A 27,189-nucleotide genomic window follows, 5' to 3' on the forward strand; every position below is an offset into this window, starting at 1 on the left:
TGCTGCGAGTACCAGAAAGCCCTCCGTGGCCTCTCTGAGGAAATTCTTTTTGAGATTAATTTTGAGATTTTTCTGTATGGCGACTATAGATCCCCACACCCTTTGCAATGAAAATTATGCAATTTAAGAAAAAGAAATACGGATAGTAAAAGTCACATATGTATATGCATAGGCAATTTTTGAAACATTTTGTAGAAGTTTACGGAGGGTATCTTCAAGGACATGGTGTAAAGGACATCTGTTGGCCAAAGGATTGAGCTGTGACTTTGGCATTGGCATTGGTAGGTTGGTAACTTGGTGGTGGTTCAGACACCTGATGGCTAGCCTCTTCAGGCTCTCTGAAGCAGAGAACTTTCTGCAATCCCCTTCTAGGCGGCTTCCCCTTTAGTCTTCCACTGAGCCCGAAGTTAGCCCAAGGAGGGGTTCAAGGCTGGTGAGATAAAGGTGCTTGAATGGTTCCAATGCCCTCTGGACTATGGTACCTACTAACTCTACTGTTTGTTCACAAGCACAAACAAAATGAAACACACACACACAACCCCACAAACAAAACAAAACAAAACAACAGTCTCTGATTTTAAAGTCCATCAATGGTCCAGAGACAGTGAACTTTTCAGGGGAGTAAGAAACAAAGCTTGGTTGAACCCGCTCCAACTTTTAGCCCAAATGGCAAGAGTATACATATGGATTATCGTTGTAAACCAGGACCCTTTCAAGGTAATTGCTTTGTTTTCTTAAAGCGCATTTTACATTTCAAGGTGACAGTAGAGATTAACTCATCATAGAATATTCTAGGCTTCATTCAGTTTTGAAAAGTTAAGAATGAGAATGTTCAAGTGCATTTGAACTGGGCTTCCTTGGAGCCACCCATCAGCCCCGCAGGGTGCCCTGGAAAGTGGCGGCTGACATTCTAGCGGGTCGTTAGTAACGCTGATGCCGCCGAGAACCCGGGCTGGGATATTTCTCTGGACAAATTGCACCGCGTGTCGTTGATCTGCTTTTACAGCCCGGCTTGACACATTCACCGTTTTCTTCCTGTTCACCCCCTTCCTCAGCCTCTGAGATTTACAGCTTTTAAAACTCCGGCACTCTTTTCTGCCCCTTGCATTTAAGTTAAAAGCTGACCAGTCTGTAATATAAAACACGGAATTATGGTAATGAATAAGAGGTTAAAAGCTATCATGGCAAGTGAAACTTGAACAGGTCTGGCTGACTGATATGGCAAAATTATGTGTTGAATTAAAACACTAAAATGCTGTGGGATTAATGGAGAAAGACAAGAAAAGGAGGTCAGAAACAATGCTAAATCAGCACATTCTAGGCCTGTGGGCTAGAGGATGGCTTTACTACGTATGCCTGTCGCAGAGAGGAAAAAAAATAGTAATTGAGTCTTCGTTTCCTTCAGGTGAGAAGAAACATGGACTTTTCAATCTGAGAAGCACTTAGTAAATACATTTATTTCTGTCCCTTTCTCATGTAGAGGAGGGATTAAACAATGCCCGGTATTTCTTTACAAGGACAACAGAAAACACTGTCTTTGTCATTTGGATTTTTTGACTTTGAGCTTCTTTGTGCTACTGGCCTTCGTTTGTTTGTTTGTTCCACTCTAGTCAACAAATACAGAGCATGTCATGCACCGGGTGGCCTGCAAAGTGCTGAGGATTCAGTGGAAAATGATGCATTGATGGATGCTGTCCTCAGACGCCATAAGGTTCTGGGGTGGCTGCACGTAATCAGGCAGCGGCTTGGGGGTGGAAGGGAGCAGCTTCCTGGAAGAACAGAGGCCTAAGTTGTAGCCTCTAAAGATGGGAAGGTTAGCCGGACCAGGAGATTGGAGGCAGAACTTTCCAGGAAGATGGAATGACATGGGCAAAGGTCAAGAGAGTAGAGAAAAGGTATTCTGAGAAACTTGAAAGGAATAAGGGTGGGTGGTGTCCCGAGATGAGACCAGAGAGCAGAGCAGGGGTGAAGTCAGAGCACCACCTGATTTCATCTCCCACAAAAGAACAATGGCGGCTCCTCTCTGGACACAAATGCATGGGGGGCAGTGGGGGGAGGCACTGCTCTTTTGTTTCCATAATGTAAAGGCTGTTACAGTAATGGGGATCTTCTTGACCAAATATTTTAAGATCTGATTTTGGAGTGAGAATTTCCTGGTGACCTGAGGGCTGGTGTGTAGCACCTTTCGAATGATTGTCCAAACACAGTCACTTCCCTTGTGTGTGAAGTCACACATGATGCCACAGGGACAGAGATTTGCCAGCACTCATTAGTCACTTAGATGTTCTGAGCGTTGTGTTTTCCACAACGTTCCCAGCAGATAGAAGAGCAATTTTATAAGCTTTACTTTGTTAGTTTTTATTAACAAGGACATCATTGGATACTTTTGGCCACAGTTTCTTGGGTGATGGTGAGTTAAACGTTATGCTTTACAAATTTTTTTTAGTTCAGTTTCCCTGATGCCTTTGTCAGTATGTCTATATTGTCAGCAGCCAGCCTTGTAAAATTTTAAAATCCTGACAGTGGTGTAATTCACCACAAGCCAAATTATTAGCATTTCTCTAGATCAGTGGTCAGCAAACTAGCACCCATGGGCCAAACCCAGATCTCTATCTGGTTTTGAATAAAGTTTTATTAGCTACCAGACTTGTTCATTTGTTTACATTGTCTATTACTGCTTTCATGCTATAGCGGAGTTGAGTAGTTTCAGCAGGGACCACATGGCCCATAAACTTTCAAATATTTACTTTTTGGCCCTTCATGGAAAAAATAGTTTAGGTGCCTATTACGTATTACTTATTAGTTGGTGTGATATTGAGCAATGCATTCTACGAGAGCCATTTAGACTCTCTATCTGAAAATGGAGTTTATTTTTCAAAGAAAATTTGCATATGTACTTGTAAGCTGAGCTTTCATAAATGCTCCTAAAATGTTGCCATTTGTGTAGTTTGGGAAGAAATTTAGAGGCTACAAAATGGAAGGGAAACAAATACATAACACTCCTTGTAAAATTCTGGAATTAGACAGTGAGTCTGCAGTGTTTATAAGAATGAGAAAGAAGAGGGGAGTGGATGGTGTTTTAATTTGCCCAGGAAGCTGGGATGAATCTATTTCCTCGCATTCCTGGCTCCAGACACACCTCACCTGTAACAGGTAACTAAACAGATAAAGAAAACCTTAGGAAAGAATACCAGATTCTGGAAAGCTTCAGTAGCACTGAGAGAGAATTAAGACCAAGTGAACATTGTAGAATTTTCTCAGGTAAGAATTGGATACCCTTTAGAAAATGGAAGCCACACCTAAATTCTCCTTACAAGATTTTTTTTATGTCAAAAATGTCTTCAATGAATGTATTCCAGATTTTTTTCTATCTTAAAGATTGTAGACTTCAGAGTACTTTATCTTTACTTGAGCCTAAAACAAAACAAAACATTTTGTTCACACAACCCTACAAAAAAACCCAGATTTTGTTCACACAATACTTCCCTTTCTTCAGGAGGTTCAAAGAGCATTGTGATAATATCTGAAATTCTGAAAGGCCAATCCTTTTTATTGTTTGCTTATTGTTTTGAAGTTTTATTTTAATTCCAGTTAGTTTACAGTGTTATAGTAATTTCAGGTGTACAATACAGTAATTCAGCACTTCCATACATCACCCAGTGTCCATCAGGACAAGAGCCTCCTTAATTCGTATCACCTATTTCACCCATCTCCCCCCACCCACCTCCCCTCTGGTAACCATCAGTTTAAAGTATGTTATTAAGGGTGTTTATTGATTTGTCTCTCTTGCTTTCCCTTTGCTAGTTTATTTTGTGTTTCTTAAATTCCACATATGAGTGAAATCTCATGGTATTTGTCTTTCTCTGACTTATTTCGCTTAGCATTATACCCTGTAGATCCATTCATGGTATCGCAATGGCATGATTTCATTCCTCCTTATGGCTGACACACACACACATATAACATGTACATATATGTACATATATGTATATTTCACATCATCTTTACTCACCATTTGATGGACACTTGTGTTGTTTCCATATCTTGGCCTATTGTAAATAATGCTGCTATAAACATAGGGGTGCATGCATCCTTTTGCATTAGTTTTCTTGTTTTCTTTGGAAAAAAATCTGCAGTAGTCTGATTGCTGGATCATAAGGTAGTTCTATTTGTAACACCCACACTCTTTTCCACAGCGGCTGCACCAGTTTGCATGAGACAAATCCTCTTTATAGTTTTTTTCTTTCTCTCCTGCTTTTGCTGATAATACAGTGCCTCCTTCCTAGCTTGGTGTTAATAGAAATCATTCTTCCAGCCTCTGGCTAGTGTCCAGAGCTTCTGATTCTACCTTCAGACACAAGGATTGGCTGGAACAGTGTGGGCTAAGGTTGGAATAGAGTAAAACAGAGGAGAGGTTCTTGTATGCAATTCATTTGTTCTTAGGCCCAGCTTGCCTCGCTTCTTCCAGAATGTGGAAATAAACGTGGAAGCCGGGTGGGTAGAAGGGAGGAAGAGGGCAATTCAGTTGCAGAAAGTTTATAGAAAGTCCTCTTTAGGTGGGGCAGCCTGGGGAGCTCAGTGCGTAGAGCACACGACCCTTGATCTCAGGGTTTGAGGTCAAGCCCCATATTGGGTGTGGAGCCTACTTTAAAAAAATTAAAAAAATGAAAAGCCGTCTTTAGAGGGGAGCTAGTTGTTCACACTAGAGAGAGGGTAGATGTAAATTAATTCTGAATTCTTAAGATATCAATTCGCATAATGGGGCAGGGACCCTAAGAGCCTGGATCATAACCCATGTGCCAAAGGATCAGTGTTTAATTATGATTGATATGAAGGCAGTCTATCAATTTAATTTGTTCTTTCAAGTCACTATGGAAGTAAAGTAAGTATTTGGCTAATTCCACTCATTAGTGTACTAAGCATGTAGAATCCATTAAGTGTGTGCAGGAATCTCCAATCTCTTTTATGTGAAATAGGTGGGGCCATTTTATGCATGTCTTCATCCATGTTTACATGCATGTGCTGTTTCTTCATCATCCAAAGAATCTTTCGAAATGGCGTACATGCAAAAGTTACACAGGGGACAGAAATGACTAAAACGTTTGTGGGGATGTGTAATTTCTCAGAAGGAGCCCCGTGTTTACTTTGCATTTTGTCTGGTACGTGATTCAACGGTTGTTTAAAATAGTAAACTGCTCTATTCCAATGAGTTGTGCCGTGTAAGAAGTTTGCAGAGTTACTGCAAACATGCTAACATTCCTCACAATCTTTGTAGATGACTTTTCAGAATTAACATAAGGTTCAGTTGGAATTATCTAAGAAAAATTTTATTTTTGCCTAATGATGCATCATTTTTGACCCCTAATTTGCCTCTTGCGTCCAAGGAACTTCTAGTTGTTCAAAAAAATAAAGCCACCACTATTATAAAGGTAAATGAAAATAGATTGTCATCAGTAACGATATTAAGGTGAATGGGCTTTAAATACATCATTGCTAATTTGGACTAATGAAAGTGACCACCAGAAAAAAATTCTCTTCCAAATTTGAATCATTTCTCTTTTCACAGGAAAGAGTTTTTTTAATGAAAGTGAAAAAAAAAAAATGGAAAATAATGCTTTGCAAAGTACTCCTAAGCAGATGTACAACTGCTATATTGGTTAAGAATTTGTGGACAGTTTCGTAGAAAAGGCTTCGTTACACCACTTGACATTTCTTTCTTTCCAAGCCAAATGAATTCTCTACTTACATACTTGCTTGTGAAATAAAAATATTTAGTAACTCCCATCTTCATGGTAGCAAACTTTAAAAGTTTCTTTATTGCTGCGGAAAAAAGTTTTGGTTCAAAGCAGAGAGGATTATTTAAAAAGACATTTTTCTATAATGTGTCTCTGGTAGAGATATTTGATAAATTCACATGCCAAAGCTCTAATTGCCACCCCTTCTCAAAACTAGCATCATTTTGGGGAGGCAGGAAATAAATTACCCACGCCTATTTAATTTTGTAGGTACCTATCAGTATTACCATATATATTTTATTTTGTAGTAAAAACTGGTATAGAGTTTTAATATTATTGATATTTTTCTCTTTAATTGGGAAGGGATTGCGAGGTTTCTGACTTATTAAACTGGAACTCATTATATATCATGTGGCTCAAAATTGTCATTGTTTACATGTTGGGTAAGTTTACCTGTTTCTATTCATCTGCAAACATGCAAAGTCCATTCAAGGTTGAGGGTAAGAATTCATCCTTGTCCTACATTGGAAGAGGTAGATATTTCTTTATAAAGTCTTGAATGTTCATCTCACTCAATAACTATGGAGGGAAAATGAGGATTAACACACACCGGCACGCACACACACACACCTATTACAAGTGGGAACGACCTTTCTCCCTCAACTCGACCCTCCCTCTTCCATCCACTTGTGCTTAAATGAAGCCAGTGCGGTCCAGCCAAACCCAGAGTTTTCAGCGTGAAAGCAAATAAATGGCTTAGCACCTCAGCCCTCTTTTTTGGTGTTTGTTTCTGTATATAAGTGTGTTTGAGGTTTTCAACATCGCCAGAACATTGGCTGTTAAGAGATGGAAAACATGCAATTTATAGCAGATGGGTGAAGCCTTTTCCTGGCAGTGTTGTTGAAATGAGATCAATCAACAGCATTTCATGCTCCATTTGTCCAAGAGCAGTCCACCTGGGGAAGCCCTGTGGAACCGTGCCTATTAGGAAAACACCTTAACACGTTGCTTTAAATAAAAACTCACCAGTTGGCCTGAATCTGGAAGAAAATAGTTTCTCCAGTGAACCCTCTGCCACTTGCATGTCTCTGCTCTTTTCTCCCTTTGTCCAACTGGGATCATTTACCTTCTTGGCCGGCAGAAGACACAATACAGAGAAGGCATGTAGAGCCCTCACCCATAATGCTTGAACTTGGAACTTTCTTCTCCCTACTTCTTGGGCTCATTGTCTTCCTGCAGACCTCGAGTAGCAAAGATCTGCCAGTTTTCACTTGTCATCCCCTCGGTGCCGCCTTCTCTTTGGTTTCGTTACCTCTTCCTGTCCTTAGTCGTAGAGTGTGTTAGGCTGGGGGTGAGAATTACGAGCCAAGGGGAGCCCCTGTGACCTTCGCTGCTCAAGAAACCCATTCTGAGAGGGAGCGAGGTTTGGGGGATGATGCAATAAAAATCAGGTGCTTTGGAGGTTCAGGAGCTGCCTGGAGTTAATCCCTTTTCTTTCTCTGATTCTTACAACTTTCCAGGTGTAAAGTGGACATCGCAGCACTGCCGCTCAAGCAAGCCAACTGCTTGGAGCTGCCCTTGGAGAGCTGCCTGGGGACCCTCTTGATGTTGATCACACTCACTCCCTGTACTGGAGTCTCTGTCTCTGATCTGTGCGTGTGCCCCTTGGCAGACCCCAGCGAAAGAAAGCAGATTGCCCAGCGATATGTGAGTGCCTTCTTGCTACTCTGCCTCCCCACCACCTCCGCTTTTGAGTTGAAACAAAGTTATGAATTAAAAAACAGATGCATGACAAGAGGTCTTTGTCCAAAGTTTAATGGCATGTCTCATAAAACAAGGCATCAGATCTAGAGGTTAATGCATTAGTGAGAAGGTCAACATCGATTAGGGGCCACTGTTTTAAAATCCAAAACTGGTAGTTTGAATTTTTCGCTTTCAGAAGCTCTTTGGAGAACATTGAAATCCACAAGGAGGCGAACTTGTTTAGCATGTCTGCATATACAAAAATGAACTTTAATAGAAGTTCACAGAAATACCTCGTTAAAAAAAAAAGCCATAAAGTTGGCAGTGTTACAGCCACTTTTCCAGAAGCTCTTAGAACCAAGTGAGAAAGTGCTTATGTCTTATAAAGCAAAGCAAAACCCCGGACAGACATAGAACGCTGTTCTGTACTACCCTGGATAATCACGGCGGTTCGTGATTTTTGCCCAAGTAGTTGCAATGAGCTTGAAAGTCCACTCAGCAGTTTTGAATCAAATGGCTTCGTGCTCTTCATTTATTTTTTGGGCTTTCTAGGTGTCTTTATTTGCATTCTGTTTTTATCCCATCTTCTTTGTAAATCAATACGTTTATCTTACGATCACACACAAAAGGCATGTTTTAGAAGTGCAGCTGGAAAATGAAGCAAAGACGAATCCCTATTTAATGGGAATATTATTCTCAGCGTAAACTTTAGGGCCTCCTAGATCCCTCACCATGAGGTGTATTGATTAATTGAATAATTCTTTATCTTCGGGAATACAAAAGCTAATGGCGCAACTTATTGTCAACACAGACTGTGTGCTAGGTTTCTAAAGAAACGTCCACAAAACCCACTATTAATATTCTCTCTGATGACTTCAGTCAAGCATGAAAATATGATGATAAAACTTAAACTTTTCCCCCAAACTTTCCCATGGATCAATTGCAAAATTTACCAAATTCACGAGGAGGGTCATATATTTATAAAGTGATGTTAAGTAAGATCAGCATGACTGCTTTGAATTATGCCTCAGGATTTGAGGAGTACTAACGGAAAATAGGTTTCAGGAGGCTAATCAAAATAGAAATATCAAGTGTGTGTTTTGTGTTTTCAGCTAGCGAGGTGGCCAGCGTGTTAGAGAAAAGAAGACCAAGTCAATAATAGAAGTTCCAGACCTCTTGTTTTTTAGCTTGTGAGAACTAGATCATATTGAAGTCATTTTCACATTTAAACTGGAAAAGTATTTCTTTCAAATGTTTTCCTTTAGATTAAAATGTTTTAATCTAGCTTAAAAACAGAGGTTTTGTTTTGTTTTGTTTTGTGTTTTTTTCTTTAGGTTGAAAATACACAGCAGAAACAACTTTCAAAAGTGTGTAGAAATGATGTATAGGAAGTTAGGCAAACCTGAACTGTTATCAAGTTATTGTTATTCTATCCTGAAATGTCTAAATAACAAGGACTTTACTATCCCCGCATAAATCCCCAAGGCCTTCTTATCACAAGTTTTTAGCAAATGATACAGAGATAGTGGAAATATCATATCCAAAAGTTTGAAAGCAGCATCTTTTTCAGCAGCTGTGATCAGGAGGAACACAGAGATACTTTATCGCTTATCTCTTTCATACACCATTACTTTTTTTTTTAATGTTTTATTTATTTCTGAAAGACAGACAGACAGACCAACAGACTGAGCAGGGGAGGATCAGAGAGAGAGGGAGACACAGAATCTGAAAGAGTCTCCAGGCTCTGATCTGGCAGTCAGCACAGAGCCCGACACGGGGCTCGAACCCACGAACCGTGAGATCATGACCTCAGCCAAAGTCGGACGCTTAACTGACTGAGCCACCCAGGTGCCCCAATTTTTTTTTTAAGGTACATGCACCATTTCTGAAGGATGCACTGTATAGAGATATGGAAATACTGCTACACATGCTTAAGAATTATCCAGCTAATTGTCAGAATTAAGCAATATTCAAGCATTGGCTCATGCAAACTAAAAAATAAAACAAATGTGAATACAGTGTGATACTACATGTTCAGTCTTTAATTTAATGAGGTGGCTAAAACGTGGGCCAGAAAATGCACTCTGTTTCCATCTCTACTCTCTTTCCATTGCTAATAAGTATCCGCAAAGGGTCCAAGTTGAGTCCCCTGGTATCCATAAAGTTTGTTCTAACAAATAACGTTACCTCTTTGAGTGATTTAAAGCTTTCAGTCAAGAGAAGGAAGGAGAAGCAGCGAATGAAAAATGAAAAAAAAGAGACGCACCACATTTCAGGATACCTTTGCCATCAGTGGGGGCCATGTTAAAAGTAGATTGTGTGTGTGTGTGTGTGTGTGTGTTGTAATTAGTTTATTCTAAAGTCCCTTCTAATCAGTTGCCAAGAATGCCTAACTGTCCCATTGACATGATACACTTTGAAACTGTACTAAGCTTTCTTTGCATGAGAAAGGTGATGATCAATCCAGAATGTTCTTCTGTAAGACTTTATGGCATTAAATAGTATACTAGAAAGCTATTCTCATGCGTCATCTCATGCGTTTTTCCCCCTCAGGGCTTACAGAATTCACTGAAAGATATGAAGGACATCGGCATTTTACAAGTGAAGGTCTTAAAGGCAGTAGATCTTTTAGCAGCAGATTTCTCAGGTATGAATTCATTTTCATTTTTATTTATTTCCTGTTTTGAAGTAATCTGATGGCAAAGCAAAATGTCTTCATGGGCACCTGGGTGACTCAGTCAGTTAAGCATCTGGCTTCCACTCAGGTCATGATCTCATAGTTTGTAAGTTCAGGCCCTGTGTGAGGCTCTGTGCTGACAGCTCAGATCCTGGAGCCTGCTTCAGATGTATGTTTTCCTCTCTCTGCCCCCTCCAACTCATGCTATCTCTAGCTCTCATAAATAAATAAACTTAAAAACTAAAAATATAAATAAAAGAACATCTTCATAAGTGAAAGCATATACACACATTATGCTTTTTCAGATATTAAAGAGGGCACTTGTGACGAGCACTGGGTGTTGTATGTGAGGGATGTATGTATGTAAGGGATCACCGGGTTCTACTCCTGAAATCAGCGTAACACTCTACGTTCCCTAACTGGAACTTAAATACACAATTTGAAAGCAAACAAACAAAAAACCCACATAGAGTAATAGAAGAAGAAAAAAAAGATGCATCCAAGCAGTTTTTTCCCCCACTAAATGAACATTTTTCACAAAATCACTTTTTTCAAATAATTTTCTTATGGTCAGGTAACGTACCGGTCTGTTTGGCTTTCAAATATTTTTGTGGATGACTAGTGCCATTACTTCGTTCTTTGGTAAATTTCTGAGAAAATGTGACTAGAGTACCTCAGATGACAGACCCAAAGTCCTGCCTTCACTCCTTGGCAGTGCCCTGTGCTGGAAGCATTTCATCCTTGACAGTGTAAGAAGATGTGGTAGTTGGTAAAGTTAAACACGGACGCGCATCTAGGTGGCGCTTCTTGGAAACAGTAACCAAAGTTACTGAGTGGGGAAGGGCAGAGAGAGCAAGAGAGACACAGAATCCGAAGCAGGCTCCAGGCTCGGAGCTCTCAGCACAGAGCCGGACTCAGGGCTTGAACTCATGAACTGCAAGATCATGACCTGAGCGGAAGTCGGACGCTTAACGGACTGAGCCACCCAGGCGCCCCAAACTCTCCTTTTTTTTTTTTTTTTTTAAATTTTTATAGTTTATGAAAACACTTCATTCACCCATTTCACATATGCTTTTGGCATTAAGAGTTTAACGATCACTACAGCACATTTAAAGTTATCTACTCATTTTCCGAAGCCAATTATTTTTACTTCAGTGTGAACATTTCGACATAGTACTTTTTGAATCTTTGATGGTTGATGTTTTGGGAAACATCTCAAACACAAGAACTCATGCATGCCTTAGAGCAGTATTTTCAGAAATTCTCTCTATCGTTGTATGTTTTGGGATCTGTCGGAAGTAACTGCGATACATTAAAAGTTTTTCTTTTAAAAAAATTGTTCCTTTTTTTTAAAGTCTTGTTTATAACCACTTCTGTATGTGGAAACACATTTTTCAAACCTACTGTATTTCACCCTTCCTGACAGATACCCTCTCGACAGCCCCCCAAACCCATATTTATGGAGGTGTTTCAAGTCAATGTCACTTTTCCAAACAGTATTTTGGCTATTAAAGTGAATAGGAGAGGAGCCTGGGGGAAAAAAATGGGGAGAATATTTGTAAAGCCAGAAATCAAAGAAAAACTCTCCTTTCAGAAGAATAATTTAGGGGGACATTTTGTCATTTTCTTCATATTCAGGATTCTCATAGATAGTTTTGGAGTGGATGAAGGCGAGTACCAGAGGATTCCAGTCACAAAAAGCAATGGTTACAAATCCAGCCGTGCTGTGTGGTTTGACTAAATGCCCTGATGTTTTACCATCTCTGTATTATTTATGGGAAAATTATTGCTCTTCAGAATTGAAGCAGAGTTCCTTGTAATTAGCTAAACATGTCTTTAGACCATATTGATCTTTATTTTTAGAACCAGATTTCACAGTCTGTGTTCCCTGTTGGCTGGCAGGCTCCTTGTGTGAATCTTCTAGTCTCTTCTCATCCAGGATATCACATTAGGGCAACACAGTGGACCTAATGCAGAGAGTTGTAAAGCAGATTTTCTACACGGGAAAAAAAGAGATGGATTCAGACTGCAGGGAAGTAGCAATAGGAATGTAATTAATACCTCCAAGAGGTTGGCTTTTGTACCATATAGTGGGTATTGTTATCGCTATTAGTATTGTTACCAACGCACTTGCTATGCAGTGAAAAATGCAGGTGGATGGTAAATCACAAGAGGTATGTAGACTCAAGATTGTCAGTACCAGAAACATTTCAGAAATTAACTGTTTGTACCCCAAACCCAGCCTTTTCCAGTCTCCAGTACTTTATACAAGAGCATTCTATTGCAATGGCTCAGGGAAAAAAGTATTCCCCCCTGCAAATACAAAGGAAATAGATTTACTCTGAATAACTAGGGGCGTTCTCAGAGAATGGTCATCATTTTAGTCAGAGTACAAAAGGGAATTTACTAACCTTCCTACTTTTGTTTTCTACTTTTTGATAGTTCGTTGTTTCTTTTTTTTTTTAATGTTTTTTATTTATTTCTAGGAGAAATAAATGTCTTTTATTTATTTCTAGGAGAGAGAGAGAGAGACAGCGTGAGCAGGGGAGGTTCAGAGAGAGAGGGAGTCACAGACTGAAACAGGCTCCAGGCTCTGAGCTGGCAGTCAGCACAGAGCCCGACGCGGGGTTCGAACCCACGAACCGTGAGATCATGACCTAAGCAAAAGTTGGATGCTTAACCGACTAAGCCACCCAGGCGCCCGGATAGTTCGTTGTTTCTTAAAAACAATACCGAGTAACCACAATAACTGATGCTTTAAGTTTGTTCCATCGAAGATTCCAGGGAATCTGATAAAGCAAATGTTCAGTGAGAGATCTTGGCCGTATTGTGTATGGAGGTTACCGTTAAGAGTTTGCAGAGTACAGGGAACCTCATGTCCTCAAAGGGCGATGAATGCACTTGGTAAGCCTTCCTGTCCATGGTTTACCCATTTAGAAGTGATCTCTGTCTTAACAAGGAGCAATTAGAAAAAGAAAATATCCACCACTCATTGCCACTGTGATCAAAGTACGATACTCTCTCTTAGTGGTTATTGCTATTATGATTATATAATCATGAAAAAAATATAGCCTTGTATAATTATATAGTCATGAGAAGAAATTAAACTTGGGAGAAATTGAATCCCTATTATTTTGCTAATATTTTAGAACATTGGAATAGTATATGTATATATGATATGCATAATATATATACTTGATATATATGTCTACATCTATACATATGTGTGTCTATTATATATACACAAACATATTCACTAACGTGAATTTCTTTCCTAATGAAAAATAGAAATGTGCTTTTTATATAAAGAAAATATAGTGTACCTTTCCAAATGTATTAGAAGATATTAATGATATAAATTTATATATATTACCAATAGTAAGATATTTACCAAAGATAAAGGCTTCAGTGCTCTAATGTATAGAAACAATATTTATTATTTTTGACTTAGTTCATTCTTTTATAAATATGCCATTCTACTGTGTGATTGAACCAATTCAGTGCTCATATATTTGAACTTATATATAGCCTGGCACTGTTTTTTTTTTTTTATATCTGACACTTGTTTGTAATAGGCGAGAAAACTCTTAAAGAATCTGAAGTAATCTATCTTCTCTTGCAGTCGATCCCTCTAAAATTGGTGAAAGACTTTTTAATGTTCTCTACCGCCAATATTAGCCGTGGATACCCATAAGCAGTCATTCTAATAGAAGAGCCTGTCAGCTATTTTCATTAAAGAGTTTCTCTCACACATCCCTTGGGTCCAACGTAACCCAAGATGTTTAAGTAATAGGTTGTCCATTCTGATGCTATTACTTCTATAGTAAAGCAGACCATAGCCTTGATTCACGAAACAGATGATAAATCGTACTTTGAGACTCAAGGTGAGCCTAGCTGTTTGTAATGCTTAATGAGACTCGTACACTCCACCCAGCTGCCGCCAGTCTTAAAACTCAGCTGTTTTGAGAAGAAAGTAACCCCCGTTCTAATGATTAAGTGAGAGAGAGGAACGATTTTGTTCAGGACAGAGCTGAGAAATGATGTTTGCAACAGGTTCCCTCTACGGTAACGCCCTCACAGAGAATGGTGCTGTTTCCTCCACTTTGCCCAGGGCTCCATCAGACTCATGGATTAGTCCTGCTGGGAAAAAAAAAACAACAACAGAGTTTATTTCATGAAAGATAATAATGTAGGTGACAGATAAATAAAAAGATTGTTAATGAACTGAAATCTTTTCTGGTCGGATTTGTATTTTGGTACATATGGCCATGCTTACCTTACCTATTGAGAGACCAACCAGTGAAACATAGGAAATTATTTACTCTGTGTTCAGCACCTATAGGGAGAATTGTTATGAGTGCCTTATTATAATTGATAGACTATCGTGGGGAACCTGCTGGATTTTAACATAGAGGGGTTGCTTCAGTGTTTCAGTATTGAAGCCATTATGGCTACCATTTGCGTAAGGTACCTGCCAAATTCAACACCTAGTCAGTGACTCTCCCTTCATATTCTCCGAATGAAGATGTAGGTTTCACACTTCTTCCTTCCTGTTAATTAAGCCTTCTCTTTATTCTTTAAAATAATTCTTAGATCTTGACATCCTTTCCCCTAGGGAATCTTGTAGTGGTAACACTGGTTATTGTTTGGTCTTCCTCTGCTCTATTCTTCTATCCTGTTTACCACTACCAAGGTGCCCCTACCCATTAAGAATTCTGGGCATAAAACGGAGGTTATAGAAATGGAGGAAAGTTTTCTTTACCTCACCAAGCCAACAGTAGCGAAAGAGCAAACAGAGAAGCATGGCAAGCCCACCTCAGTGTAGAATGAGGATGAATCATGTAACAATGTAATGTAATATAACTCATGTAACAATGTAACGTAATATATCTCAATATTTCTCCTTTTTGTCTCACAATCCTATCTTAACTTTTCATGTTCCTATCATTGTTATAATCTGGCTGCCATGATGAGAACCTGGGAAAGTATCCAGCAACAACAAAGGGGAAAAAAAGGAAATATCATCTTTGCTCCCACTCTAATCTTGTTGTTGTTTTTTTTTTTTAATTTTATTTTTGAGAGACAACATGAGCAGGGGAGGTTCAAAGAGAGAGGGAGATACGGAACCTGAAGACAGGCTCCAGGCTCTGAGCTGTCAAGCACAGAGCCCAAGGCGGGGCTCGAACCCATGAACCGTGAGACCATGACCTGAGCTGAAGTCGGACGCTTAACCGACTGAGCCACCCAGGCACCCCTCTTTACTCCCACTCTAGATAGAGTTACTTGTTCTTCAGGGATTTTTCTTTCATCCTCGCAACTTCTTTGGCGCATTTTGACATACAAAACCCACCCATCGAAGGCAAAAAGTTTTCAAATATATCTGGATCTTTGTGACTTCTTGGCAGTAAGGTTGTCACTTGGAACTTTTCTCTGTTTCCTGTAGCAATAAGACAACTGTCAAATGAACTTCATGTCAAACTGTCTATCAGAAGAGTAGAAAAGACCCTGTTTTCAGGCAAAAACAAATATAGGTTATTGTGAAGTAGCCTCATTTGATAAATAAGCATGATAGGAGCCCTAATAGTGCCTGATCCAGGAGAACAAAGATACATTTAATTCCAGAACCCCCAACTTCATTCCAGGGAACCCAATATAGCTTCCCAATTGCTTTTAAACTTGTCTCAAGTAAGTCAGCTTGGTGGTAGATCTAGTGATTGATCTTCAAGAAATATTCTTTGATTACCTCCTGTGCATCAGACACACCCTTAAGGAACCTGATGGCTCAGCTTTTCTCAGAGTTGCCTGTAGGGGGCAGCATGTATCATGGAAGTGAATGAGGACCTTGCTCAAAAATCTGGGTGGCATTTCCAGTTCCCAGTGCCATTAGGAGGAGCTCTTGGTCTGCTCCACACACGGGGTTCATCTCCCCTGACTGGTAGAATTCTCCATTCATTCAGTGCTTGAGCCTTAAGAGATTGTGACTCATGCTTTAAGTCAATCAAGTCAATGACTTATTCCTCAAAGATGGAAATCAGTCCCCATTTTTTTACCCTTTCTTTTTATGGTAGCTGCTTTCATTTTAATTCTTATCTATTACAATGTAGAACATATATAGAAATAGAGAACTATTTTAAATGTTTGTTCTACCATATACTGGCCTTGGGTCCATTGGAAACCTCTACTTCGCTGCAGATATTTTTTTTTTAATTTTTTTAATTTTTATTTATTTCTAGGAGAGAGAGAGAGACAGCGTGAGCAGGGGAGGGTCAGAGAGAGAGGGAGTCACAGACTGAAACCAGGCTCCGAGCTGGCAGTCAGCACAGAGCCCGACGCGGGGCTCAAACCCACGAACCGCGAGATCATGACCTAAGCGAAAGTCGGACGCTTAACCGACTAAGCCACCCAGGCGCCCCATCGCTGCAGATATTTTAAATGAAGGGTTAATTCAAACCTACATGAACATGTCTGACACATATTGCATATTTAATAAATACTATTTCCTTTTTATTTTTACATTTTTCGATTAGATTATGGTTGATGTGGGGATTTCCAAAGATTATTGTCTTACTATTTTGTTTATCATTTTTTTATTAAAGAATGTTGAAAATACCAGTATTTCTACCTGCACTTGGCTTTTCAACCACTTTTAGAAATCTGGTTACCAGTCTAAAATGCTTTTCCTTTTTGTTCTATTTCTACTGCCTGGTAAAAGTAAAGAAAAAAATGTGCTTCATGATAGGAAAATTCTCATCCTTAAACCAGTTTAGTGCTTGCTTTCACATTTTGATCATCTGAATAATAGTTTTATCAATATAAAATACTTCTGTGGGCCCATCAGTTTTTTTGTTACATACAAAAGTACTATTCTGAAAAACTGTACTTTTCTGATCAAAACACTTAATTTAGATCCCACATTATAAAGTCGAAATATTCCAGCCCTATGCTGTAGTAATGACTTTTGAGTAGTTTCTATAAATTATAACATCAACTTAAGTTTTTTGATTGTTTTTCTTTTTTTTTTCCCCCAAAAACATGACTACTTGTATCAGAGGAAAATAGTACAGTTACTGTTCACTGGGACTTTTAAATCACCTGCCCATTTTCTGGTTTGTTTTTATTGTCTGTTTGAAGTTGTATCCATAGCAATACCCCTCCTCTCGAAGATGCCCTATTTTCAAAGGGATGACTGTAATTGCAATTTCTAGAAGCCTCAACAATAGTGATTGAATGCTTTTAATTTCCTTGTGAACCTCTTGGATAGCTGAACTCAAATCAAGACCAACTTTTTAAAAACCCATCAAAACTATATAAATCTGTCTTTGGCTCTCCATCTGCTTTAATAGTCTGCCAAAGAACATGGGCTCTTGTGGGTGCAAAGTTTGGGAGTATATATAATAGCGGTTTTTCAGTTTTTAACTTCCTAGTACCTTGAGAGTGAATGAACATAGTTCACTTTTGGTCTGTGAATTACCAAAGGAATCGCTTCGATCTTATTAGTTGGGTTCTTAGAACAAATGAATTAATTCGGCAAATATATCTGCTCTAGGTGAGAGGCTGTGGAAGGCTCTGGTGATGTCATAGGGACTAGGCGTTGACCCTTCCCCTCACGTGAAGTAACTAATTAAGCCAGTAGCATCTACAGTTGATACTTGGGCAGTTTGCGGGGGGAGGGGGGATAGGAGCATTGATATTCCATGCAGTCAAAATTGGCAAAAATTGGCATATAACTTAATTTTTTAAATGTCTGTTTATTTTTTTGAGACCGAGACCATGAGCCAGGGAGGGGCAGAGAGAGAGAGAGAGAGAGACAGGATCTGAAGCAGGCTCTGTGCTGACAGCAGAGAGCCCAATGTGGGATGTGGGGTTTGAACTCCCAAGCCGTGAGATCATGACCTGAGCTGAAGCCAGATGCTTAACGGACTGAGCCACGCAAGTGTCCTGGCATGTAACTTTTAACTACTCATAGCCTACTGTTGACTTGAAGCCTTACTGATAACACAAATAGTTGAGCAACACATATGTGTATGTTATATGTATTATATTCTGTATTTTTACAATAGAGAGAAAATGTCACTAAAATCCTGGAAGAGAGCATTCATAGTATACTGTAGTGTTTATTTAAAAAAATCCACCTGTACATGGACCTGCACAATTCAAACGTGTGTTCTTCAAGGGTCAGTTGTAATGACAATTGTACTCTTAAGGTCAAGAGCAGGGTGCCAGGGTTCATCAGATGCCAGCATCAGGCATACCCGCCTGATGCTCCTACAGGAAGTGATGCTTTAGCCGAGATGTCAGAGACAAGTTAGCGCGGCGGAGGTAAAAGAAAATCATTTTCAAACAAAGGAACAGCATGTTCCAGAGCCTCCAGTGTTTTTCCCCAACCTGGAGGAAATCACGTGCCTGGAGGATTTTCAGGGTGCCGCAGTGGAAATGGGGAGACGTTAGGCAAATGGAGTGGATGATGCTAGGTTTGGTTTTTTTTTGTTTTTTGTTTTTTGTTTTTTGTTTTTTTTGGAACTTGCCTAGTGACAGGGGAAGGGAGTTAGAAGAAAGAAAAATTCTTATGTCCCTAGTTCTTGTATGTTCTATGATTGTGCTAGGATAGTAGAATATCACAAGTTTAGTTAGACAACATTTCAGCAAAATTAAGTCCTCTTCCTCTGTGGATCTCGCAGCCCTAATATAGACCTGTTTGTGTCTTGCTCTTGACATTTGCAACTGCAATGAGAGAAAGTCCTCAGCTCTGTGCCTCCTTGCAGGCCTCTCTCTGGATTTGAAAGGTTTGCAACCCGCTCAGGAAGGCAGGACATACTTGGAAAATTAGACCCAGAACCAACGGAGATCAGTGTTTCTTTTCTTTTTTTAATTTTATAGTGTTTTTTATTTATTTTTGAAACAGAGAGAGAGCATGAGCAGCGGAGGGGCAGAGAGAGAGGGAGACACAGAATCTGAAGCAGGCTCCAGGCTCTGAGCTGCCTGCACAGAACCTGATGCGGGGTTTGAACCCACGAACCGCGAGATCATTTCCTGAGCCGAAGTCGGACGCTTAACCAACTGAGCCACCCAGGCGCCCCTGGAGATCAGTGTTTCTTCTTTGAAACTCCTTCTCAGCTCATAGCACAGCGTTCTTTACATTGCAGGGAACACAGAGCACTTGCTGAATAAAGGAGCAGGCACATCATATAGTAAAGCATTATAATTTTCAAATTAATCATCGTAGGGGTTGAGGGGTGAGGGGAGGTGCCTGGAAGTGCCTGGAAGCGCCTGGAAGTTGCAGAGACAGCTCTATGAAGATGATGCATCTTGAACAAGGTCTCAGAGGTTGGTTGGCCTTCGTGTTTTTGGTTAGGACCAAGGGTTGGGAAAGCACTGCAGGGAGGCGTCATTCCACATGCAGAGTAGGAAGATCATCTGAGGCCCACATCTCTGTGCTGGTCAGGGGTGGGGGAAAGACACGTCAACCTCTGTACGGGGTTCGGGAATAGAGGATAGACCAGGATGGATCGTGTGGGGTAAGTTGTCAGAGAATAGGTTTTCAGGATGAGCACTTCAAATTTGCTCCAGAATGCCATAGTAAGGTTTATAAGCATAAGCTTGGAAATAAGGCGTGAAGGGAGCGTTTATGGAAGTTGAGTCTGGCACGGCTCGGTTGGCTTACTCTTCTTCCCAGGCTGTCTGAGCTGTGATGCGTTACATGTAACTTCGGAAGTGGTCTTCCTCTAGCAATCCTTCCTCCTAATCCTGTCCCTTGTACTGATGAGTCTGCGGTGGCTCCTGGCTGCTCGATGAGCAACAAGAAATGAAATGAAAAGTACTGGTCATGGCCTTCAAGGCTTCAAGCTAATCTCGGCATTTATCCACCCATATCTTACATATCCTGAGTGTCACCATTTAGATCTATCTGTGTGTCTGTCTTGTTAATTTAAGGCTCTCCTCTGTCCCTGTCTCCTCAAGATTAACCTATCCATTTCTTTTTTTTTTCAAGTTTTTTAATGTTTATTTATTTTTGAGAGAGAGCCAGAGCATGAGTGGGGAAGAGGTAGAGAGAGGGGGAGACACAGAATCTGAAGTAGGCTCCAGGCCCTGAGTTGTCAGCACAGAGCCTGATGCGGGGCTTGAACTCACGAACCGTGAGATCATGACCTGAGCTGAAGTTGGACGCTTAACCGACTGAGCCACCCAGGCACCCCCGTCTATCCATTTCTACTAGCCAAATGAGGCCTCCTCCTAAACCTTTGCTTCAAGATTCATTCCCACTATGGAGCACCTGGGTGGCTCAGTTGGTTAAGCGTCCAACTCTTAATTTTGGCTTAGGTTCTGATCTCACAGTCATGAGATCGAGCCCCGCATTGGGCTCTGTGCTGAGCATTGAGGCTGCTTGGAATTCTTTCTCTTTCTCTCTCTCTGCACCCCCCCACCAGCCCCAACAAAAAAATAAACACTTAAAAAAAGATTCATTTCCACTATGAAATCTTTCTGGACTTTGACCCCACCGCATTAAATGTCTCTGAACTTTCGGTTCCTCTTCTGCAAAAATGGCACCAACATTCTGCGTCTCTTGATGTGAGGACCCAGTGCAGACCTGCCTAAAGCATGGTTATTTGCCCAGAGCAGAAGGAGCGGGGTGGCTCCCTACAGCTGCCACTTGCCACCAGGAGCCAGGGACTCTGCCCCTGCATCATGACTCTCCTCACAGGGGACGGCAGTGCCCGCGTGCCTTGGGCGTGCCTGCGTCAGCCCCCTTCGGTGAAACACAGGACTAAATATGGAACAGGAATGCAGACGTGGAATATGAGAAGCGTAAGGAAAATACACAGTTGGAGATCAGAAATGAGAGCAACCTCATCTCCTGGCACGAAGCAGGCGGGAAGCTTCCATGGAAAGGGTGACGTTTGCTGAAAGGTGGAGATTATTATGAGAGTCCCTTACAGGTCATGACTTGGTGGGGCCTGGGTCCGTGCCAGGAGCAGAGTGGGGCTTGAGAAATATTTGTCACATGGATGATAAGACCCCTAGGCGCACTTATTACTTGCCATCCAACTTCTGCACCCGATAGAGAGGTGAAATTATTTAAATGAGAACCCCCCGCTTGCCCTTCAAGGGCTATGAATGAATTGCAGAGCGGTGTTGAAAAACGGCACAGGCTTCTGAGCGCAGGCTGCTGAAGGAGCACCAGCAACCGACTCACCAGCGGTGTGACCGTGTCAAGGTGGCACGTGTCTGGACACAGAAGAGGGCACATGGGCGTTTCCCCCGCACAGCTAGGTGGAGCGGAAGCAAAAGGTGCAGCCCCACGTGTGTGCATCTCAGTTTGCCTGCTGCCGTTTGCTCAGTGCTATTGGGAGGCCGTTTGGACATTGCATTTATTACGAGAGATCATTTTTTCATCCCCAGTAAATATATTCATGATGAAAATTTCACTGAAAGTCCCCATATATCCGGAGCCCTTTAAGGGAAAGAAAGCAACCCATAAAGTATAGATAACTTCCTCTATAAATGTTTTAATGTCTTTGTTTCTTCTTCCCCCTCTCTGCCTGTTTATGCTGTAATATTAATAAATGCAGCATTTTAATGAGCTTTGATGGAATTACCTTCAGAGGGTTGGTACGTTCCTTGGAGACGCGTAACTGAAGTTCCCAGTTTCTGGAAGGAAGTCTGTTCCTCATTAGCTGGGACAGTTACGGGTGTGCTGGCTCAGGAGAGAGGGGGCCACAGCTCAAGCCCACCTATGCCTGCACGGGACCAGCCGTGTCTCTGCCCTGCTGCGGAGTCACCCCAGGGCTTTCATTAAAAGTGTCAGATGGTTTCCCTGGAGCGAGTGCTGATGGGATGTCATGTTGGTGTCTCCAGAGGAGCAGCCCTGACACCTACTAACAGTCTGACAAATGGCTAAGTAGCTGTTTTGAGCCCGGGTGGAGGGATCCGGCATCGTCGTCTACCTGCGTGTTAAGCGGAGAGCGTGGGTTCTCTTTCACGGTCATGGCTGTTCAAGAGCCAGTATGCTCTCCTCCATAGGGGGCTCCCTCCTCACCCAAAACCTTCCCCTTGCCCTACCAAATGCGCTCCCAGGGTAAAACTGTCTTGAAATAAGCAAGATTTTTTTTTTCAAGAGGCAGATGGATTTTTGTGTTGGTTTGACTTTGAAACCCGCCGTCTGTAAATCCGGGGAGTTTCCCAGTGCAGGGTTTAGAGAAGAGGTCAGAGCCTCCTTTCATTGACAGAAGGTGAAAAGCCAGCCCCACTTTTCTGAGCCCAGGCATTCAGGGCCCGGGTACTTGGCGAGGCGGGACCAACCAGATGCTTCCTCTGTGGCCTTTCCATCCATATCAAGTGTGACAAAGGAGCGGGAGGGGAGAATTCATATTAGAGGCGGCCATACCCTGGGACCAGTAATGGAATTCCCCAAGGCTGGTTTTCCTGGGAAGCACGGGCCCCACCAGACTTTTCCTGGGGTGGGACACTGATCGACATTCTTGTGCCTGAGCGTTTCTAACCATTCTTTGGTTTCTAGTGATTTCCAAGCCCCATTTCCCCCTCTCTGCAGTGATTCTGAGAGCTTTCTGATATCATTTTAGTTCATTCCTTCTCTGTTAAATTTCAACAGGGACCTTTCCCATATTTATCATTGGCAACCCCAACTCACCCATTTATGGCCATGGCTTGGTCATTGTCTACTGGCCACTAAGAACATAGCATTGACTTAGAATCTTTGGCCAGACGACTACACGTCCAGATCACTAGTCCATTGAACGGAATCTCCTGTTTAGTAATGACTCTTACTCATGCGTCTGTTCTCCTTTCTTTTTTCTTTCTCTTGAAATATAATCTTCATGCAGCCTCCTTAACAGGATGCACAGTACCTCAGAGCTCCTGGTTATTAAGTTCATTAGATGTAGGTTTAGTGACCTAAATGTAGGTCAGTAGGTCAAGAGGCCTGAGTACTCTCTGCATTAGACCCTGGCCTGGGATTCCTCGGCCATTTGATGGAGGAGAATCTGTCCTTATGCCCCCAATTAATTTCGTACGCACTGCTTTGCAAAGTGTCCCTGCTGCAGAGATCGGTGCCGTGTTCATGTTGTATGGACATTATAGAGCCATCCATTCTGTTCCTGACAGTTCCGATTCTAGATCCGTCTGTCAAACCCAACAAAAGGGGAGAGCATTTCTTCCTTCCTTCCTTCCTTCCTCCCTCCCTCCCTCCCTCCCTCCCTCCCTCCCTCCCTCCCTCCCTCCCTCCCTCCCTCCCTTTCTTTCTTCCTTCCTTCCTTCCTTCCTCCCTCCCTCTCTCTCTTTCTCTCTTTCTTTCTTTCTTTCTTTTTTCCTTCCTTCCTCCCTCCCTCTCTCTCTTTCTCTCTTTCTTTCTTTCTTTCTTTCTTCCTTCCTTCCTTCCTTCCTTCCTTCAGAAGCTTTCTGGGTCCAGCTTTGGATTTTGGATTTTCTAACAATTTTTTTTTTCTTTTGGAGGATGTGTAAGGTGGGAGGGAAAAATGAAGAGGTAAGATGAGAGAAGTAAGGGTTAAGCTTCATTTTTTTTTTGAGATGCAAAAACTTTTGCATGTTTATGAGCAGCAAAAATGCAGCAAATGTATTCTCATAATGTATGTAAATATATAAGATCATAAGTGCTCATGGCCACTCCTGGCGAGAACGTTTAACTCCTAAATAGCAATGTTTATACTTTTTCTCCTTTCTCTCATGACTATTCAGAAGCCTATAGGTTATCCTTGGCTTCCAGCTATAGCAAGATAATTATCTATGTATCTATCTATTTAAATGTTTGTTTATTTTTGAGAGAGCATTAGTGGGGGAGGAGCAGAGGGAGGGGGACAGAGGATCTGAAACGGGCTCTGCACTGACAGCAGTGAGCCTAGTGTGGGGCTTGAACTCATGTGAATTCATAACCGGAGCCGACGTCGGATGTTCAACCGACTGAGCCATGCAGGTGTCCCTAAAATAGAAGCTCCTTTCTGTTTCCTGACTAAGTTCTCCTTGAGTCCAGAAGAGCTTCTGTTTTAAAACAAAACACAAAACTGGAATCCCTCACATGCCACATGGACACCTGCTGCTATGCGACCTGTGTGGTCACTGGCTCTCAGTCCTGCATCTGGGTTGCATACGAGTCCCTGTCTATTAGGTATGCTTGCCCTCCGGCATGTGTAGATTCTGTGTCCTGAATTCCTACCCAAGACTTGCTGGAAAGAGATGCTCGCTTTTGCCCTTTCAGCGAGCACAGTCTTACTGGTATAAAGTGCACGGCTTTTATTCACTTGGCCTCTGTTACTTTTGCGATTCATTTATCTCTGACCAAGGAGATTCCTTGGCCTTGACCAATGTCTTGTGTTCTCTTTCCAGGGAAGAGCGATCCTTTTTGCTTATTGGAGTTAGGCAATGACCGACTTCAGACACACACCATTTACAAAAACCTCAACCCCGAGTGGAACAAAGTTTTTACATTGTAAGTGCTTTAGCCTCCAGAATATCAAGGAGCAGTTTTAACTGAGAGACCAGTTACCCTTGATATGTTTGGGGCAGGCTGGGGTTGTTGAGTGGAACTTTCTGTCCAGTTTTATGTGCAAAGAATGAATTTTATTGTTTCTTCCTTCTGAAAACCTTTTATCCTTTCATTTTATAGACTAGAGTGCTAATAATAGAAAAGGCCATTTGGAACTGCAAGGGAGTGTTATAGGAGGCATTTGTAAAGTAGATCTTTCAGGAACTCAATCTGTTAGATGGAAGCTTCCATATATCCAGACAAATTCATTCCTGAGTTAAAGCCTATTCCAAACGTAGATCTGCCTTAAATTCAAGTTTATAAGTTACAACATTGTTGTAATGCCTAAAGGCATGTATTATGCAGTCTTTTGGAAAATACAGATTATCTGTGATTCCTCAAAGAGTCCCAAAGTCTCCTTGTATTCCAGCTTGTCTGAATGACCTGTTCCACAGTGATGCCCTGTCTCCTCTTTCAAATTCAGGCATTTAGAAGGCTGGATATATTTCCCACTTTGCTTTAGATTCTGAGGTGCCTGGCTATCAAGAGGAAGCACCTGTTGAATTGGGTCAAATGGTAGTTCACTGCCCTTACAGCACTGAAGACATATTGGGCTTGTAACTGAAAGAATACATTTTGGATGGAGTTGATGATTTCCAAGTAGAGTGTCCCCAAGGATCAAACTTGAATCCATAATCACAAAACCCCCAGCATACAAAACAGTCCAATACCAGGTGGTTACACAGGTAAATCCTACCAAACAATTAAAGAAGAGTTAATACCTATTCTTCTCAAATTTTCCAAAAAATAGTAGAGAAAGAAAAATTCCTGAATTCATTCTATAAGGCCAACATTACCCTGATCCCAAAACCAGATAGAGATGCCACAGAAAAGGAGAACTATAAGCTAATACCTCTGATGAACATAGATACAAAAATCCTCAATAATATATTAGCAAAAGAATCCAACAATACATTTTTTAAAAATCATTCACAGAAATCAAGTGCAGTTTATTCCCCGGATGCAAGGATGGCTCAATATTTACAAATCAATCATTGTGATATATCACATCAATAAGAGGATAAAAACCATGTGGTAATTTCAATAGATGCAGAAAAAGCATTTGACAAAGTACAATATCCATTCACAATAAAAGCCCTCAACAAAGTAGGTTTACTCATAGCATCATACTTACTGGGAAAAAAGGAGAGCTTTTCCCCTAAGGTCGAGAACAAAAAAAGGATATCCAGTCTTACTGCTTTTATCTAACATAGTATTGGAAGTCCTAGCCACAGCAATCAGACAAGAAAAAGAAATAAAAGGCATCAAATTAGTAAAGAAGAAGTAAAATGTTCACTGTTGCAGATGACATGATGCTCTATAGAGAAAACCCTAAAGATTCTGCCAGAAAAGTACTAGCACTGATAAATGAATGCAGTAATGTTGTAGGATAAAAATCAATATACAGAAGTCTGTTGCATTTCTATACACGAATAATGGACCAGCAGAAAGGCAAATTAATAAGAAAATCCCATTTATAATTATACCAAAAATAATAAAATACCTAGGAATAAACTTAACTAAAGAGGTAAAAGATCTGTACTCTGAAAACTATAAAATACTAGTGAAAGTCCCCAAGGCTCTATGAGAAATGGGTTAGCTCTCCTAAGCAGGTTTGCAAATTGTCATCCGAAAGAATTTCTTGTTTGCTCAATATGTTGCTAATGACCATGGCTCCATTTTTCATTATAGGTGATGTCTGGTTTCTGGTCAACATAAAAAATGTTTCTAAATATGCATGGGATTTTCAGTATTGTGTGTTTCAACACTAGGAAACTTTCTGTAAATCTCAGCAAACGCAATTTTGACCACCTTTTTTTTTTTAAGGGAACTCTTCATTAATTTATCTTTTTTCTTCATTAATTTAAAGACAGTCTTACTGCCTATTTGGAAGCTACTTTGAAATAACCATTCTTTTACCCCTTTATTCTTTTATTCCTTATCCTTCTGTTTCTTTAATAGTCTTACCCTTGAGTGCACATATACATGAAAAATGTCATAGTAAAAAAGTTGACTTTTTTTTCCCCTCATATGAATGTCTGAATCTTCTGTGATGGAAGGTTTGGGAATAGAGTTCAGCTTGATTTAATTTTTGGAATTTAATTAAATGGTAGTTTTATACTCTAAGGGCATACAGGCTTAATTAGTGAAACTGTGTTTTCAGATCTTCATGGAACAGACTTCACTTGTGTGTTTTTGTATATAATACATGGTACATTTCTTGTTTCAGTCCTATTAAAGATATCCATGACGTTTTGGAAGTGACAGTGTTTGATGAAGATGGAGATAAACCTCCTGATTTTCTTGGAAAAGTTGCCATTCCCTTGCTGTCTGTAAGTTACCGTTGTGAATTCACAGTTCATAAGTCATTTTACGGTTGACAAGTGTCTATGGTCTAGAGTTGTATTATCTTTGTCAATCTGGGGGGGAAAAATTCTCCCAGCCATAGCAGGAAACAGCTATTTTATTCCTTATCCTTT

At 40.8% G+C, this 27,189-nt stretch overlaps 1 protein-coding gene across 4 annotated transcripts in view; it reads left to right on the top strand.

Moving 5' to 3' along the window:
* Positions 1-27,189, top strand: part of MCTP2 (multiple C2 and transmembrane domain containing 2) — a 187,308-nt gene that overhangs the window by 62,014 nt on the left and 98,105 nt on the right. For all 4 annotated transcript variants that reach the window (XM_077762357.1, XM_077762358.1, XM_077762359.1 and 1 more), the window contains 4 exons: positions 7,256-7,442; positions 10,032-10,125; positions 24,511-24,613; positions 26,940-27,042. In XM_077762357.1, the coding sequence (XP_077618483.1) occupies positions 7,256-7,442; positions 10,032-10,125; positions 24,511-24,613; positions 26,940-27,042 (487 nt within the window). The remainder of the gene's footprint in view (positions 1-7,255; positions 7,443-10,031; positions 10,126-24,510; positions 24,614-26,939; positions 27,043-27,189) is intronic.

This window comes from Crocuta crocuta, unplaced genomic scaffold (assembly GCF_008692635.1).
Source record: "Crocuta crocuta isolate KB4526 unplaced genomic scaffold, BGI_CrCroc_1.0 scaffold93, whole genome shotgun sequence".
NCBI lineage: Eukaryota > Metazoa > Chordata > Mammalia > Carnivora > Hyaenidae > Crocuta > Crocuta crocuta.